Genomic DNA, 18736 nt, shown 5'->3' on the forward strand with positions numbered 1-18736 from the left:
CCTACATAGATCAAGCTCAATAGCAAGAATTACCAAATGTTTCAATCTATCTACGAGAATTGTTGACCTCAAGTAATTCTTCATTAGTTTGAGGCGCGAGAAGCTTCTTTCACTAGATTCCACAATTTCAGGTATTGCATAATGCCGTTTTTTTTATCGCGCGTAGGATTGGCGTTTTCCATATTGAATGACACCCCAATATAACAATTTTTGCTTATATATCTCAGGAGATTTGTATGAGTTTTCAAAAGATTTTAATAATTCCGGAATATTTCCAGGACTTTCGTATATTTTGGAATTTCAGGAGATTTCCAGGAGCTCATGGTAAATCAGGAGGCCGCTGGAAATCTGATATAAGTTATAAAATGGTTTAATTTAATAATTTACACTTATAATTAGCGCGGATCCTTTGAAAGTGCGGTGCCCACTGCGGTCGCATAGGTTGCATTGGCCTAAGACCGGCACTGCAAAATAACGGTGTATGCTACTCCGTGGGTCGACCAGTATACCATATTCTTAATGATACCTACAAGAGGAAACGGACTTAAGAATATTAACACGTCCCCGTTTGACCAGCACATCCTGTTTTGACCAGCACATCCTCATTAGACTGACACGTCCTCGTTTGACCAGCACGTCCTCGTTTGACCAGCACGTCCTCGTTTGACCAGCATGTTCTCATTTGACCTACATGTCCTCGTTTGACCAGCACGCCCTCGTTTGACCAACACGTTATCATTTGTCCGACATGTCATCGTCTGACCAGCACGCCCTCGTTTGACCGACATGTCCTCGTAGGACCAACACGTTCCCGATTGACAGACACGTCCCCAATCGACCATCCCTTCCGTGATTGACCGGCACCCGCGTCCCCCCCCCCCCCCCCCCCCCACTGACTGACACGTTCTTGACCGACCGAGACGCCCTGGTTTGACCGAAACGTTTCAAAGTAACCGACATGTACGTGACAGACCTAATCATTGGTCGACATCCATTTAGCCCAAAACGGTCCAGCAGTGTCCAACGTTGTTTTCCCCCTTCTAGGGGCCTTACACATTTCGGACACGCTCTTTGTGGGCTGCATCACTTCCGGTCGAGTCCATGGAAACAAGAGCCTATCAGGCTTCATATTGCAGATGTGTTTTCAGGGACCGTTCAGCGCAGAGTCACGAAGCATACTTGGATTAGGTTCGGGATTTTGAAGCTATACTATCCTGCATCTTACAAATGTTCAATTTTTAATTTTACATATTTACTCTAGATGCACAACAAAGATTTGGCAGCAACAATACATATTCGGGATGTTTACGATTAAACTCTAAATACAGTATTCTTCTCTTGCATCCCGTTTACGTGATTTAAATAATTAGTAAAAAAAAAAAAACAGAAAAGAAGAAAAAGAATATTGGGAAATGTGAGGGCTATATAATGTCAAAATCATAGCCCTCGTCACCAAAGTCATACTGATGCGCTTCCTGGTCATGGCCACATTCTTATATGCTTGCGAGTCTTGGACGCTTACTGCAGAGAGGAAAATTCTAGCAATGGAATTGAGATGCTACAGACAGTGGCGTAGCTAGGATGGGGGGGGGGAATGAAGGAGAATATGAAAATCCCCCCCCCCCGGGCACCCACTTAAGGGGAGCCCCCCCCCCCCCCAAATAAGTATTTTTTACATTGAATATTAAATAATACGACAAATACAGGGATTTGGGGGTCAAGCCACCCGGGCCCCCAAATGATGGATAATTCCTATCTACACTCTGGATACAGAAGATCCTAGGTATCACATTCAAAGACCGCATCACAAACCAAGAGATTAGAGACAGGGTTACTGCAGCGATCGGACCCCATGATGACCTGCTAACTAGTGTACACAAAAAAACAACAACCGGAAACTAAAACTCAAGGTCTTCAGGGATTGCTAAGACCTTCCTTCAGGGAACACTACCAGGAAAAAAAAAAAGAAGAGGGACAGAGAAAGCGATGGGAAGACAACATAAAAGAATGGAATGGACAGGCCTGCCACTGAAAGAGGTTCTATCCAAGGCAAAAGACAGGAATGGAGAAGGCGGTCAACAAATCTTGTGTGGTGCCCCAATGGTCCAACCGACGCTAGGATAAGGGAAGCACTCCACTCAATGCTATAAGGTCACCTAAAGAACAAAGTAAGAGATTAGAAGAATATGAAAGTTAACTCTTTCTCTCCTAACTGACGATACCAACGTTGATTCCACCAGAATGTGGTAAATAATTACGGAGAGAAAGAGTTAAGGAAAATGTTGAAATAAATATCTAAACTAAGCAATGTAAACTGACAGTAGTATGCCGATTATCCGGGTTGATTGGGAACGGTGTCTGTCCGGATAATCGTTCGTCCGGATAATCGAATTCGGAATATAGTAAACGGTCTATTTCACCGACAATATCAATAAAATTCCAATGGGGGTATCGCAAAGTACGTAAACATTACATTCGGTTAAAATTAAAATATACAGGGGAACAAAGCGTTAGACGTAGTAGGCCTGCCTTTATTGAAAGATCGCTGTTTCGCTGCACTTTGGCAGTCCGGATATTTGACATTTCGGATAGTTGACGTCCAGATAAACGACTTTCTATTAAGAGTTTAGAAATTCCATTTTCCACGGCGGAAAAAAAAATCGTATACCTTAAAAAATGCATAGTTTATCAACGCTGCCTATTTTCTGTTTACCGGATACACCAGAAATAAAAAGCTAGATATTTATTAATAATCCGACATAGATGAAAATAGAAATCTCCAAAAATGAAAAAAAATAAAAAAACAACAGATGACAAATAAGAATATTGTATTTTAAAAGACTTATTCATATTTATCTACAGCTGATATGAACTTATTTGTAGAGAGTATATAGATCTAGTTTCTTCAGGCTTGTATATTGGGCCGTAACGGTAGTATAACACATGGTCCACATACGATTGGACAGATATTTAAGAAGTCAACAATTTATGACGTTATTTTTTCACTGCCAGTTCGGCTCCTCCCACTTCCGCCAGTGCCTGGCTTCCAAAACAGGATATGATGATAACCGCTAATTAAACCGGTAAATTACCAACCTGCGGGATGCTCTGCGCGATATGACGTCATTTGGCACGGGGAGAGGGGTGGGGTGGGGCGCCATCCCTTCCTCTCCCCTTTTTTTTCTTCTGGCCAGCTCTCTTGGCCCTGTCTTCATTCATAAACAAAACATCATCCCACGCCCCTGGTGGCAGACGTCCATACAGACACCCCTTCCCCCTCCCTCCCCCCCCTTTCTTTTTTTTTCTCCACATGTCAACACTGTATGTTCTACCTGAGCGCAGGTCATCTTCAATGGATGACGTCACTTCCGGGGGATTCTGCAGCGCCCAGGAGTTACCATTAGTATCCGAGGTTATGAAAAAAACTTAAAATTCATAAACTCGTCTCAGCCCTGAGTGAAAATAAAAATCTGGCAACCAAAAGCAACTTCTTTAACTTATTTTTCTGCAAAACCTCTATTCAAGCGTTATCTGTGTGTGTTTGTGTGTTCCTATGGTGACGGTGGGTAGATTTTTAGCGATTGGTTGTGATTGATGCAAGATAGGTGGCATTGCCATCACCTGTGTTGGTACGACAGACCACTCCAGCACGCCAGACTGAAAAGACGTGTTTTTGTAATGAGTTAGATTTTGTTCAAAAAAAAACAACATTTTATATTATTACTAAAGCCTACTACATTTATTTCATTTCAAGTTAAAATGTGTCTATATTGTGTATTAAATATATTATATATTATAGCTTTAATACAGCGCTACTTTCATGCTTATAGCATGCTCGGAGCGCTTTTGGTCCAATCTCATTTGTGGACCAGTGGGGGGTGGGGGGGGGGGTGGGGAGGGGGGTATCTAGGAGTTGGTTTTCCGTGCTGCCTTTAGGCCCGAGTCGGGTGTCGAACCTCGAGCCTCCTTCTAGGTAGCCAAACCTCTCGACCACGCTTCCCACCAAAAATTCCATTTGGTTCTGCTCACAATTGAGGTTATTCAAGCTATTTCAAGTGTTACAAGTTAAAGATATATTACGCCTACAGCGGTTTTAATTGTCTACCAGCAGTTTTGTGCTACAAGGTCTACAACTAGAGGCAGGGCAAATAAATGTGCATTTGTATTTTATTTCCAAATTGAACAATCATTAGTTGTTAAATCTTTCTATCCTTCATTATTTTCCACGTTTCGACGGGATTCTTTATTTTGATCAGTCGTATTTCACTCCCCTGTTATGATTAAGCTTTAATTAATTTTTTTGTCTGTTATCAGAAAATGTTTTATTTGGTATATAATTAAAGGGGACTGCTTGCTGTTTTTTTTTATACAAGTCGGAGTCAAGTTTATAAAGTCAAACATTAATTTAATCTAATAAGAGTTCAAAATCAACGATGGTATCGTTAATCAGGAAAAAAAGATAGGTAATAGGAAATAGATGTTTTTTTTTTTTTTGTTTAAGTTTTTTTCTTCTTTACAATTTAAAAAAATCGTTTTCACAAAGTTTTGTAGGCGATTTGGAGTTAACGACATGATGGTCCCGAGTTTAATCCCTGCATGCTGGGTTGGCATGTTTTACAGAATCTTCATTTGTGTTAGACTGCCTGAAACTGACAAGCTATTTAGGACATTTTCCAACAGGACAATTTATCGGCAACAGATCTTCAGCTCGAGGAAAACAAAATGTGCTTTAGGCTGTAGAATAAGATCAAATGTTTCAGGAGGATATTCTAAATATATATATATATATATATATATATATATATATATATATATATATATATATATATATATATATATATATATATATATATATATATAATATGTATTATCTTGTCTTGGATTTTGTGTGTTGTCTAATACCACTTCACTTATTCCAATGCGAGTCCGAACACATTCAAGCGACACAACAATTAACTATAACATACTTCTGAAGACTTCAGCCGATGTTTATTTACAGATGGGGATGATCGTCTTGTCTACCTATCCGCCGTTTCAATTAGCAGTCAGTTCAATATGCATCTTTCTACAAGCCCTAGCCACAGTCTTCTCCTATCATGTAGGCCTACCCGTATTCTGCAACGTCATTCGTCTGTCTCACTACGTCACTACTTTTTACCGTAGCTAAATACAATGTACAATTTATTTATTTACAAAATTAACCTAATCCCTAACCCTAAACTAGGTCACTACAATAAATAAATACAAATATAGAACTGGCGCTTCGTGGCAGTGACACACAAGTATGACGTAGCACACAAAAGTGTGACGTAGCACACACGAGTATGACGTAGTACACACGAGTATGACGTAGCACACACAAGCGTGACGTGGCACACACACGTATGACTTGGCACACACAAGTATGACGTAGCACTCAAAAGTGTGACGTGGCACACATAAGTATGACGTAGCACACACAAGTGTGATGTAGCACACAAAAGTGTGACGTAGCACACAAAAGTGTGACGTAGAACACACACAAATGTGACGTGGCACACACAAGTATGACGTAGCACACAAAAGTGTGACGTGGCACACACAAGTATGACGTAGCACACACAAGTGTGACGTGGCACACACAAATATGACGTAACACACACAAGTGTGACGTAGCACACACAAGTGTGACGTAGCACACACAAGTGTGATGTTGCACACAAAAGTGTGACGTAGCACACAAAAGTGTGACGTAGAACACACACAAATGTGACGTGGCACACACAAGTATGACGTAGCACACACAAGTATGACGAAGCACACAAAAGTGTGACGTGGCACACACAAGTATGACGTAGCACACACAAGTGTGACGTGGCACACACAAATATGACGTAACACACACAAGTGTGACGTAGCACACACAAGTATGACGTAGCACACCCAAGTGTGACGTAGCACACACAAGTGTGACGTAGCACACACAAGTATGACGTAGCACACACAAGTATGACGTAGCACACAAAAAGTATGACGTAGCACACACAAGTGCGACGTAGCACACACAAGTATGACGTAGCACACACAAGTACGACGTAGCACACACAAGTACGACGTAGCACACACAAGTATGGCGTATATTATAGATACACAAAGTGTCTGTATAGGCGAGACATTTCTAACATATCCTTCGTTCCTATAATCGCAGTAATTCTGAAATTCTGGAGTTCCCCCCCCCCCCCCCCATTGGCTTGTCTAAACAATTGTCTGGGAGGGGTCCATGCTGATGTAAATTTGTTATATTTCTATCACAGATGACTCATCACCAAAGGCGCTCAAATTAGAGGCGAGGCCAAAGGCCGAGCAAACCGAAGAGACCTCCTATATTGCTTCTTTGAACCACATCAGTCGTGCGGTGCCCGTTATAAAACGCTCCCTTTAGGAATGGCGTGTTAATAGCGATATATTTGTTTTGGCAGTCTTCCACCTCCGCCATTGCAATGGATTCGGTTTTTAGGCACCCCAGCGGTGGTTCTGTTTTGCTTCTCTATAGGCTTAATCGTTTCGACCCTGGCGCCACGTTGAGGTGTAAAACCCTTAAACTTTTGATGTGGAGGGCGTGTTGAAAAAAAAAATAATTCAACGACCCTGTCATAAAGGGTAGAAGAAAGAAACGGTCGTCGTCTGCTGTGCGGGCCAAATACCAACTTTAACTCTTTATCTTCGTAATTATTTTTTCCACGTTTCTGATAGAATTGTCCATTTTTCACTCATGTGCATTCTACCCTGTTATGGTTAACCCTTAAAACGCGTGTGGTAGATAGCCTCTAAACATCAGACTAGTGTTTGCACTCATTGTAAAACAGTTCAGCACTTTAAGGGTTAAACGTCAATAACATTTTTGTTTGTAATCAGAAAGCGTTACTTTTTGGTATAGAATTTTAGGAGAATGCATGCTCTTTTTAAATAACACAAATTATAGTTTATAAAACCAGAAATTAATTTAATTTAATTAGGTCAAATCAACTATGGTATCGTTAATTAGAAGAGAAAGAGTTAACACTAGGTGAGGAAAAAAGTGATCGCTGTTCATGATCCGTCCACTATGGCGTGTAGGTCTCAAAAAACACTCAGATTACTCAAAAACAACAACAACAAAACATTCAGATTACTAAAAAAAACAACAACAAAACACTCAGATTACTCAAAAAACAACAACAAAACATTCAGATTACTCAAAAAAACAACAACAAAACACTCAGATTACTCAAAAAAACAACAACAAAACACTCAGATTACTCAAAAAAACAACAACAAAACACTCAGATTACTCAAAAAACAACAACAAAACACTCAGATTACTCAAAAAAACAACAACAAAACATTCAGATTACTCAAAAAAAAAACATTCAGATTACTCAAAAAAACACTCAGATTACTCAAAAAAACAACAACACTCAGATTACTCAAAAAAACAACAACAAAACACTCAGATTACTCAAAAAAACAACAACAAAACACTCAGATTACTCAAAAAACAACAACAAAACACTCAGATTACTCAAAAAAACAACAACAAAACATTCAGATTACTCAAAAAAAAACATTCAGATTACTCAAAAAAACACTCAGATTACTCAAAAAAAAACAACAACACTCAGATTACTCAAAAAACCACTCAGATTACTCAAAAAAACAAACATACAACAACAGTCAGATTACTCAAAAAAAAAAAAAACCACTCAGATTACTCAAAAAAACACTCAGATTACTCAAAAACAAACAAACAACAACACTCAGATTACTCAAAAAACAAAAACAAGAGAATTTTATTTTAATTTCCTACATTTAAGAGTTCACTTTTTCGAACCTAGTCCTGTTTTCTGGGGGCCTCGCCCCAGACTAAACTCGGTGGCTGCCAACATATAAACTCTTTGTATGTAAACGACCCGATTCTAATTAAACCACATTGGTACGTCGGGGTTCCAACATGCGCTTTTGATGGGTTATAACTGTGACCTTCGTAACACACACGCACACACACACACGTACACACACACACAGAAACACACACACAGACACAGAAACACACACACAGACACAAGGGGCGATACTTAAACGTCTTGTTTAATATAGGGCTTTGAAGATACAAACCTTTTCAAGATCAATAGAGTCAGATGTTGTGGGGGGGGGGGGGCAGGGCGCCTTGACCGCTTCTCACCCATTTCCGTTTCTCGGCACCCTTGCAATGGTTGAAGCTGATGGCAAACTTAACCATGAAAAAAAAAAGTTAAATAACAAAAAAATTAATATCGCGCGTGATTTTTCAAATTTTAGTTTGTGCGCAATATGGATCTATATATATCTACCCTATCTATGTAAACATACTTGGTCCGCCCCTGAAAGTCACCTACAAAAAGAGAAATGTTTTCTAGTAAAGTAGAGTTCCTCTTGTGATCTATAGGGCAGATGATGTAAAGGTCATCTGTTTCTGTGGCCCACGGTTAACGAGGATGTCATGTGGCCAGCACAACGATCAACCGCGTTACTTTTCCCCAACTAGTGTCAGGTACCCATTATAGCTGGGTGGACTCAAAAGATTCCAAAATTGAAAATTTGGGCGCCTCTGAGTCCAGCCTGCTCTGACCAACTTGAGGGTGGAAGGCAGATGAGTGTTATTTACATTAAATATTAAATACTAGTTGATCTACGGCGTAGCTAGCGCCGCTATTTTGCAGGGCCGGCCTTAGGCCACTGCAACCAATGCGACTGCAGTGGGCCCCGCACTTTAATAGGACCCGCGCTAATTCTAGTGTAAGTTGTTAAATTAAACCATTTTATAAGATTTCCCGCGGCCTCCTGATTTACCAGGAACTCCTGGAAATCTCCTGAAATTGCAAAATATACGAAAAGTCCTGAAATATATAGACAAAAATTGTCAATATGGGGCGTCATTCAATATGGAAAACGCCAATACTACGCTCGATAAAAAAAAAAGGGCATTATGCAATACCCGTAATTTTCACTTGTTATCCGTATCCCTACCCAAACTGGGCCCCGCGAAATCAGTTTTGTATAGGGACCCACAATGTTTAAGTCACTATTTAGTGACGGGTGAATAATACTTGTTCTCCCCCCCCCCCCTTTTTTTTTTCTCGCCGCTAAAGTTACGTGGGGTAACTCTAGTCCGACTTGTAGAAATAAAAGAGTGATCTTTCCATGACTTCTTGGTGATGTCATGAATGGTTGAGCCATGAAGAGAACTATATATTAAAATAAATGTTACGCAAAATGCAGGGGCCACAAAGAGGTCAAGAGGGCCCCCAAACGATGGCAAATTTCTAACTACGCCACTGCCGACAATCAGGTGGTTATTACAGTAAATGACACGGCTAACGCAGAACAGGCGTTTCAAAAATCCTGTTTCTAAGAGATCAGGTTGGAGGTACGTGCTCAGCCCTTCTTGACAGACTAAAGTGCAACAAATCAAGTTTACAAAGTCTGCCAATCAACTTTCTTCTCTCCCCCCCCCCCGTTCTCTTTTTTTTTCTCCCTTGTGCGTTTTCACTTCTGCTGGCTTTTTTCCCCCTCCAAGTGTCTTCTGCAGACCACCGCGCAGTCGCGATCTCCTGTCTTCCGGTGTAAACACAACTTCTGTTGTCTCGCGCTTTGTACATAAACATTATCCACCAATCAACGACCCTCTAAGGGTGCCCACCCCGATTCCCCCCTCCCCTATATTAACCAACCCACCTTTAAAAGATGTGCAGGTTTTCTGAGAACAAAGTGAAACGACTTTTTTGAATAAATAAACTGCATTTAGTAAGATGTTGTTGTTTTTTTCGTCTAAAACTTACTTTATTTAGGTTCCTATTAGTATAAATCTCAGAAAAAAAAAAAAAAAACGTTGAATCTCAGTGATTGATCTTCTTGAATCTAAAAAAAAAAAAAATTACCTTCACCTGTTCCCTTAGCTTGATTGACCGTTGGGGAACCACACAAGATCTGTTGACCTCCTATAATAAAGATTATTATTATAATTGTTACAACAAATGCATTATTATATCTTATCATCTTATCTTATCGTTTAAATTATAAACGTTCCTTTAAGCGAAAAAGATAATGACGTCCATGAGCTAATCTAGTAGTGCATGTTAATAAGAGACTTCAACTCTGATGTCATTTGTTTTCCTGGCTGAAAAAAAAGAACTCACGTTGAATCTCAGTGATTGATCTTCTTGAATCTAAAAAAAAAAAATTTACCTTCACCTGTTTCCTTAGCTTGATTGACCGTTGGGGAACCACACAAGATCTGTTGACCTCCTTTCTCAAGTCCGCTCTGTCTTTAGCATTTGGTAGAATCTCTTTCATTGACAGGCACGTCCATTCTTTCAGGCTGACCCTCCCATCGCCCCCCTCCCCTATCGGCACAGCTCCTGGAAGGAGGGCCCAAGGCCCGAAACGACCAGAGTCTCTGCCCGTGTACAGCCAGCAAGTTATCGCGGGGCCCGCTCGATCTCTACAAAAAAAGGAAACCACAAATGTCTGTATACAAGAATTCTCAATTCTCTTTTACTTTAAAGCTCACACATTGCCTTTTTTCCTGCGCAAAATCACTTCTGAGCTTATCGAGCAAAGTTTTTTTGTTTTGTTTTTTTTTTGTGAAGGAAATTTCGATATAATTCATCCACTCATACTATGCTTTTCGATGTATGTTTTAAATTACGATTTATACGTTTTGAGAATGGTATCTTCACTGTGCATACATTATTACTGTTCGTATTTTAACCCGTCTATAACTTACATGCTCAAGAAACATGAACTCTGCTTGGGAGTTCAATATTTTGGTTTTCGTTTCAGAGTTGTCGTTCCTTAAGTGTAAATATATTGAAATCTGCTTCCAAAACATCTCCAAGTCACGTGATGCTTATCATCCGAACTTGTTTCCGAGCAGTACAACACCCCGACAGCCTCTCAGATTCCCGGTATCTTGGAGTCAGCATGACCACAGACACCCAGCTTGATCAACCAACACATTGACATTCGGTACACACATACAGACGCTCAAAAACACACCCACGTATACACATGTACACACACACACAAGCCAACATATTTTTTTTAAATTTATAAATGACACTAAAATCTGTGCCAAAATTCCGTGTTTTTTTTCCCCAGTAGTTGCAGCTATCGTCTGCGTCTTCCGTTTTATCAACAGTTGTTTCCCTTGATAACTAATAAAAATCTTCACCAGTTTCGTTTCGTACCTGTTCTTTCCCGCTCTTTTCATAAAATCTTTCTTAAACTTAAAAAAAATATATAAAAATAAAATAATATAATAATAATAATAATATAAAAACACGGTCAAAATATATTTATAATTTTTAACTTACTGATAAGGAACGCGATGTCGATCCATATATATCTGCCCCTCTCCATCAGCAACACGGTATTTTGAGGCTGCGCGTCAGCAGTTGCGTTGCGTGGGGCGGTGACGTCTGGTGCGGTCCGCCCCAGTTGTGCTTATTTTGAAAATGATACAAATCCGATTCCGACCTTAGGACAAAATGTTATTTTGAGAAAATGTTTAAAAACACATTTTTTTATTGACTCATAGCCATAGTCAACAAATATATTTTGACGCATTAATGTTGTTTTTTTTTTTTCTTAAAAGTTTTTTTTAGTTAATTTGACGTAAGGGATATTTCATTTGAATCTAATACAGACGACTGCAAAACACCCACCATGTTTATGTGTATTGAGTGTGTGCAAAAAGTAAAGTTCCCCTTTCAGACATTGTAATCTAAGAGGCTGATGGTGTAAAGGTCATGTGTTTTTATGACCCCCGGTTGACGAGGGTGTCATGTGGCCAGAACAACGACCAACCGCAATTACTTTTACTCAACTAATGTCAGGTATCCATTACCTCTGGGTGGACTCAGAGGCGCCCTGAAAATCCCCAAAGAAAAAATCCCAGTCTTCGCCAGGATTCGAGCCCGGGACCCCCTGTTCGGAAGCCAAGCGCTTTACCACTCAGCCACAGTGTCTCCATTTGAATGTGTAAGTGTGTGTAAAAACAGTATTCGTTCAGATACTTCATTGCCCCTTTTAGCACGTGTGTGGGTTGTACATTCTACGTTCTAATGTAACCATGAGTAAAACTAAAGCGAATAATATGTTAGTATTGGCTGAATAGATTCTGATGTGACCACGAGAAAGTCTGTCACAGTCGTGGTTCTAGATGTGGGAAAGTTGAAGGGAGAGGGGACGAGTGATAGAATGACTAGTCTTTACAAAGTTTATATCAACTCTCTCTGTTCGTCTGTCCGTCTGTTTGTCTAGTCAAATGTTTGAACATGTTTTCTCTCCCATTTTCCAATTTCGGGTCAAGTTAAAACTTTGCTCAATTATTGAGCATAAGGCATGAAACAATACAAATAATTAATTAATTATTGGTGAATAATTATTTTGTTTGATATCGACATAAGGGGAATAAAGGCTACTTAATGAGTGATGTGGTTGTATATATGGATTTAATCCACTTATTTTGTTTTGACCCATTTTTTCTTCCACTTTCCGTTATTGGATCAAGTTGAAGTTTTGCATAATTATTCATTGTCGATGACATACACGAATCAATCCAAAAATTAACCATTTCATCAATCATTTAGTGCTAATTAATTCATTGTGTTTTATATAGCAGAAAGGGAGCTTAACCCGGTAAGTTTCAGTTAAATGGCAGTAATTAACGGTTCTTTCCCTTAGATAACCTTTTTTTTTTTAAAAAAAAAGTATTTTTTTTTAAACTGTTGGAAGTGCATTTAAATATTGTGATTCTACATGAGCACCTGAATTAAGCTTGGGAAAGTAAAGGAGGTTTGTCGTTGTGCTGGCCAAATGACACCCTGCTCGTTAACCGTTGTCCACAGAAACAGATGACGTCAACATCATCTGCCTTATAGATCGCAAGGTCTGGTACGGGAACTCTCTAAAATATATATCTAAATTGAAGTTGGAAGCTGTGTATATACTGTTGACTTCCTGTTGACCACACGTGACTTCCTTAGACATTCTATGTAAATGATGTAATGATCCTAGTCTACAAAGCTTAAATCAACTCACTCTGTGTGTCTGGTAAAAAGTTTGTACGCGTTATTTCTCCCAAACCCAATCTCGGATCAAGCTGAAATTTGGCACAATCGTCTCTTTAACCTTACAACACAAGAATCAATAATAATAATAATAATAAAAATAACCAAACTATTGGTAAGAAATTACTTTGTTTGGTATCTCCAACAAAGGAATGAAATAGTACTTGATTGAAGTGGTGTAATAAGCTGAATTAGTCCCCTTTATATTAGACTGCCTTCTCAGGCTTAGTGAACCCAAACCTGAAATAGAAACAACGAATAACTATAATACTATATAATCTTCCACTAGACTCTTTCATAGTAGGGTAGTTACCGCGTTGGCTTGAGAACCCTGAGCAGGATTCAGCCCACAAGTTCGAAGTCAGGTCGTCCTCTTTTTTTTTTATTTTTATTTATTTAATAAATGCTTTTTTTTTTAATTGTTTGTCTAGACCTATTACAAATTTAATGACATGACTGACTCTAACTAATTGATAAAAGTAACCTTAAAATACGTAATTTTTTTATTTTGATTTTTTTTTAAAAGTATTTTATATGTTTTGGTTTGAAAAAGAAGTTTGTTGAAGTTTATTCAAGTTCGTCATGAAAAGGTTAAGTTGTACTAGCTGTTTAAAGCTACAACACAACCACTGCCCCCCCCCCCTTTTTTTCCTCCGGTCCCCCCCCCCCCCCCCCCCCCCCCCGTCTACAACTTTTAGCAACCTTGGCAAATTTTATAACTTATTGGCGCGCGTGTCTCAGTTAGAGCTGACTTTGCTGCACCGGCTGCCTCAATATTAGATGCTTATATATATTAAAAATAAAATATGTCTGCACCCAAAATTCTCATATTCCTTCCTCCTTCTCGTTATCTCATTTGGGAGGTTCAGAAAACCAGTTTCCATATCTAGAGTTTATCTGCGCCCCAGTGGTTGTCAGGATCCGGCTGCTCTTTACGAGTGTCTTTAAACAGGGGAAGCTCGAAGGCCGGGGTCTTGTTTGGGCCTCTTGATGAGCTGTTCAGCTTCTAAGGCTCGAAGGACGGGGTCTTGTTGGGGCCTCTTGATAAACTGTGCAGCTTCTAAGGCTCGAAGGCCGGGGTCTTTTCGGGGCCGCTTGATGAACTGTGCAGCTTCTAAGGCTCGAAGGCCGGGGACTTGTTGGGGCCTCTTGATGAACTGTGCAGGTTCTAAGGCTCGCTCGAAGTCCGGGTCTTGTTGGGGCCTCTTGATGAGCTGTGCAGCTTCTAAGGCTCGAAGGCCGAGGTCTTGTTGGGGCCTCTTGATGAACTGTGCAGCTTCTAAGGCTCGAAGGCCGGGGTCTTGTTGGGGCCTCTTGATAAACTGTGCAGCTTCTGAGGCTCGAAGTCCGGGGTCTTGTTGGGGCCTCTTGATAAACTGTGCAGCTTCTGAGGCTCGAAGTCCGGGGTCTTGTTGGGGCCTCTTGATGAACTGAGCAGCTTCTAAGGCTCGAAGGCTGGGGTCTTGTTGGGGCCTCTTGATGAACTGTGCAGCTTCTAAGGCTCGAAGGCCGGGGTTTTTTCAGGGCCGCTTGATGAACTGTGCATTTTCTAAGGCTCGAAGGCCGGGGACTTGTTGGGGCCTCTTGATGAACTGTGCAGCTTCTAAGGCTCGAAGGCCGGGGTCTTGTTGGGGCCTCTTGATGAACTGTGCAGCTTCCAAGGCTCGAAGTCCGGGATCTTGTTGGGGCCTCTTGATGAACTGTGCAGCTTCTGAGGCTCGAAGTCCGGGGTATTGTTGGGGCCTCTTGATGAACTGTGCAGCTTCTAAGGCTCGAAGGCCGGGGTCTTGTTGAGGCCTCTTGATGAACTGTGCAGCTTCTGAGGCTCGAAGTCCGGGGTCTTGTTGGGGCCTCTTGATGAACTGTGCAGCTTCTAAGGCTCGAAGGCCGAGGTCTTGTTGGGGCCTCTTGATGAACTGTGCAGCTTCTAAGGCTCGAAGGCCGGGGTCTTGTTGGGGCCTCTTGATGAACTGTGCAGCTTCCAAGGCTCGAAGGCCGAGGTCTTGTTGGGGCCTCTTGATGAGCTGTGCAGCTTCCGAGGCTCGAAGTCCGGGGTCTTGTTGGGGCCTCTTGATGAACTGTGCAGCTTCTAAGGCTCGAAGGCCGAGGTCTTGTTGGGGCCTCTTGATGAACTGTGCAGCTTCTAAGGCTCGAAGTCCGGGGTCTTGTTGGGGCCTCTTGATGAGCTGTGCAGCTTCTGAGGCTCGAAGTCCGGGGGTCTTGTTGGGGCCTCTTGATGAGCTGTGCAGCTTCCGAGGCTCGAAGTCCGGGGTCTTGTTGGGGCCTCTTGATGAACTGTGCAGCTTCTGAGGCTCGAAGGCCGGGGTCTTGTTGGGGCCTCTTGATGAACTGTGCAGCTTCCAAGGACATGGTCTACAGTCTCTGGAGACACTCGACTTGGGGATGTTCATGCTGGTTACGGTTTTTTCTTTTTACGGGCAATATGTGGCCTCGTTCTGATGAGCCTTGTCAAAAAGAGCCAAACGGCAATGTCAGTATGTCGTTATCTCATCCAAACCTTGTCCACACATTTCCCGCTCTTAATTAGGGAACTGAAAGGCACCATCAGACATCAGATTTCTCCTTTTGTTCAATTTGTTTTTTAACGGTCCCATTTTCTACTTTCTCTCCCCCCCCCCCTCCTTTTATTTCCACCAGAATATTAATGCCCCCCCCCCAAAAAAAACCCTCAGTTTCTATATCTCTTTTTCTTCATCTATCTCTTTTTCTGTCTCTCTGAATCTCTCTGTCTATCTTTTTTTTTGTGTCTCTTTCTGTCTTTCTATTTCTCTCTGTTTCTGTCTCTCTTTCTCTCTCTTGTTCTGTCTCTCTGACTCTGTCTGTTTATCTTTCTTTTTGTCCATCTCTCTTTCTGTCTTTCTATCTCTGTCTGTCTGTCTCTCTTTCTCTCTCTCTCTGTCTTTCTTTCTTTGTGTCTAACTCTCTTTCTGGCTTTCTGTCTCTCTTTCTATCTCTCTCTTTTTCTCTGTCTGTCTGTCTCTCTTTCCATCTCTCTCTCATTCTTTCTCTTCTCCACTAAAAAAAAAATTTAATGAAAACAACCCCAGGTCTAAGGGGACACAACTCGAGATAAGACAAATTATGACGTGAAACGGTCTTTTCCCCCCCCCCCCCCCCCCCCCCCAACCCAATTTTTTTTTTAAAAGCGCTCGAGTATAAGATTTAAAAACAAAAATCTCTCTGTAGCAGCTGACAGCCAGTAGTACCACCAAGACTGACGCAGATGAAATGAAAGGCCAGACATAAAAAAAACAAAACATACATTTTGTCGAATTTCGATGTGAGCAATAAGCACTCGTGTGTGTGCGTGCGTGCGTGTGCATCTTATCTTATATATTACAGGCGTTGCATCAAAAAGAAGATAATTTCATGTGTCAATTTAGTCATGCATGTTAATTAATGCCTTAAACTCCGCTAAATCGTTGGTCTGATTCAGGCAACCCATTCCAATCTCTAATGGCGCTAGGGAAGAAGGAGCACTTGCACGAATTTGTTCTAGCGTATGGAATAAGAAATGTGCCTCTATCGTTGTGTCTTTCTGAGTTTCATTAGGTTTTGTTTTGCTATTTCTAAATTATGGTTTAGTGTTTTAGGTATTAGAGCTATTTGTAAGTTATGGTTTAGTGTTTTAGGTATTAGAGCTATTTGTAAGTTATGGTTTAGTGTTTTAGGTATTAGAGCTACTTTTACTTTGTATTCTTCTGTCCTGAAGTATCAATAAGTTTAGTGATTTTACTTAAAGGTGTTACTCTAATCCAATTTGAGTATTCGTTCGTTATAAATCTCACTTCTCTATTTTGTATTTGTTCTAGTTTTGTTTATGTTTTCTTGAGTTGAGGGGTCCCAAACAGAGGATGCATATTCTAATATTGGCCTCACTAAAGTTAAATAGCATTTTAGTTTCATCAATATGGGGGATTCCATGATAACTTTGCATTTATTATTACACCTAGACACGGTGTGTGTGTATGTGTGTGTTTGTGTGTATCTCCCCTACACTACGCTTAGATGCGTGTTCTTGTTTATGTGTGCGTATTCGAGCTTGTATGTGACAGTCTGTGCGCATGTCTTAAAATAATGGCAGACTTCGATTTGATTCCTTCCTGGTAGCTTGCAAGAAGAAAATGATTTGAAAAATGTGTGATCCAACTCTTGGATAGAATTGAACATATTTATCCTATTATATTGTTTTTTTATTATTGGTTGGTTTTTTTTTTTTTTTGTTATACTGAGTAGCCTAAACCGCTTGGCTACCTATCTATAAGGCCAGGTTTTGAATCTTTACTCTAGGTGAGTTGTGTTTGCTGAGCGCCTAAGGGAAGCGCGGAAAGCCTCCCCCCCCCCCAAATAACCCCCCAACCCCCCACCTCATATGTTTAAAAGATTCAAGAGACCTGGATCAGAAGGCAATGAAGGGCGATCTACAGAAGCGCCATAAAAAAACAACAAAAAAACAAGTACAATATAGAAACAAGCATTAGAAAAAAAGGATACCTTTTTAACAGCAAAGCTTCTGTAAGGGAAAAAAACGCTAACTGCTGCCATTTATCTCTTTCTGATTAAAAAAAAAATAATAAAACAAAATTAAATAGTACTAATTAAGTTAAAAATTTGTTAATTTTTGGATTGATTCGTTTATTGTCACCGACTATGAATAATTAAACAAAAATTTTAACTCAATCCGAGATTGTGAAGTGGAGAAAAAAAACAACGTCAAAACGTAATTATGGGATTAAATCCATATACACATCCGCACCTCTCGTTAAGTAGCATTTATTTCCCTTTTTTCGATATCAAGCATAATAATTAATCACCAAGTAATTAAACTAATTTTTTATTCCTTTATTGATTCATGTCAGTGACAGTGAATACGCGTGCAAAAGTTCGACTTTTTCCAAGAATGGGAAATGGGAGATAAAAATATATTCAAACATTTTTACCAGACAGACAGACAGAGTGAGTTGATATAAGCTTTGTAAAAATAATTGAAAAAAAAAACAACCAACAAAGTTTATTTTAAATTGTAGTTAGTCGATAAACTTCTACTGGTCACTATTTTAAAACTATTCTGTTCCCCCCTCTCCCCCCAGGTCTCTAGTGTGTTACCCCTTCACAAACCAAGGGCTGATGTCGCCCCGACTTGACCTTGTTGCTTTTCCACACAGCCTGTTCACCGTTTTGTTGTACTTTAACGAAGTGCATACATTTTAATTAAAAAACTGGCGCCCTGATGTTCAGACACCAGAGACACCAGAGCACGTGAAAAGGGGGGGGGGAGAGGAGGGGGGGGGGGCTTTCGGGGGCAGGTTTTAGGCCCCTCTCTCCACCGTGCCATTGGCTCTCTGTCTTTTTCTTTCCCTTTCTTTGAAGGTTTTCTGGGTTTTTTGTTTTCTTTTGTTGTATGTTTATCTCATCACCTCTGTGCGCATGCCTGCTTGTGCGGAGATGTCGTCAACACGAAGTCAGGTTCACTTTGAACACACAACAACACGGCGTGTTTTGGTTCAGTAAATGAACACACAGCAGGTCTTTCTCTCCTCCACCACCCCCTCACCCCACCCCCCCCTCTCTTTGATTCTTTCTCT

The 18736-nt window shown here is 40.6% G+C and overlaps 2 protein-coding genes across 6 annotated transcripts in view; one reads left to right on the plus strand and one right to left on the minus strand.

Annotated features, from left to right (window-relative positions):
• Positions 1-18736, plus strand: part of LOC106068973 (uncharacterized) — a 129901-nt gene that overhangs the window by 49443 nt on the left and 61722 nt on the right. The gene's annotated exons all lie outside the window — the stretch shown is intronic.
• On the minus strand, positions 14075-15541 carry LOC129923066 (protein PRQFV-amide-like). The gene is made up of 2 exons (XM_056012026.1): positions 14670-15541; positions 14075-14585 (listed from the first exon to the last, which is right to left on the minus strand). Exons 1-2 carry the CDS (start codon positions 15539-15541, stop codon positions 14075-14077), a joined length of 1383 nt encoding a protein of 460 aa, XP_055868001.1.

This window comes from Biomphalaria glabrata, chromosome 15 (genome assembly GCF_947242115.1).
Source record: "Biomphalaria glabrata chromosome 15, xgBioGlab47.1, whole genome shotgun sequence".
NCBI classification, from domain to species: domain Eukaryota; kingdom Metazoa; phylum Mollusca; class Gastropoda; family Planorbidae; genus Biomphalaria; species Biomphalaria glabrata.

Bases quoted from the DNA above. Each gene is read 5' to 3' on its own strand.
- LOC129923066 (XM_056012026.1), bottom strand. From the start codon at position 15,541: ATGAACATCCCCAAGTCGAGTGTCTCCAGAGACTGTAGACCATGTCCT. The intron at 14,586-14,669 runs GTTCATCAAGCG...ACAAGACCCCAG, and splicing joins CGAGCCTTAGAAAATGCACA to CCTTCGAGCCTTAGAAGCTG.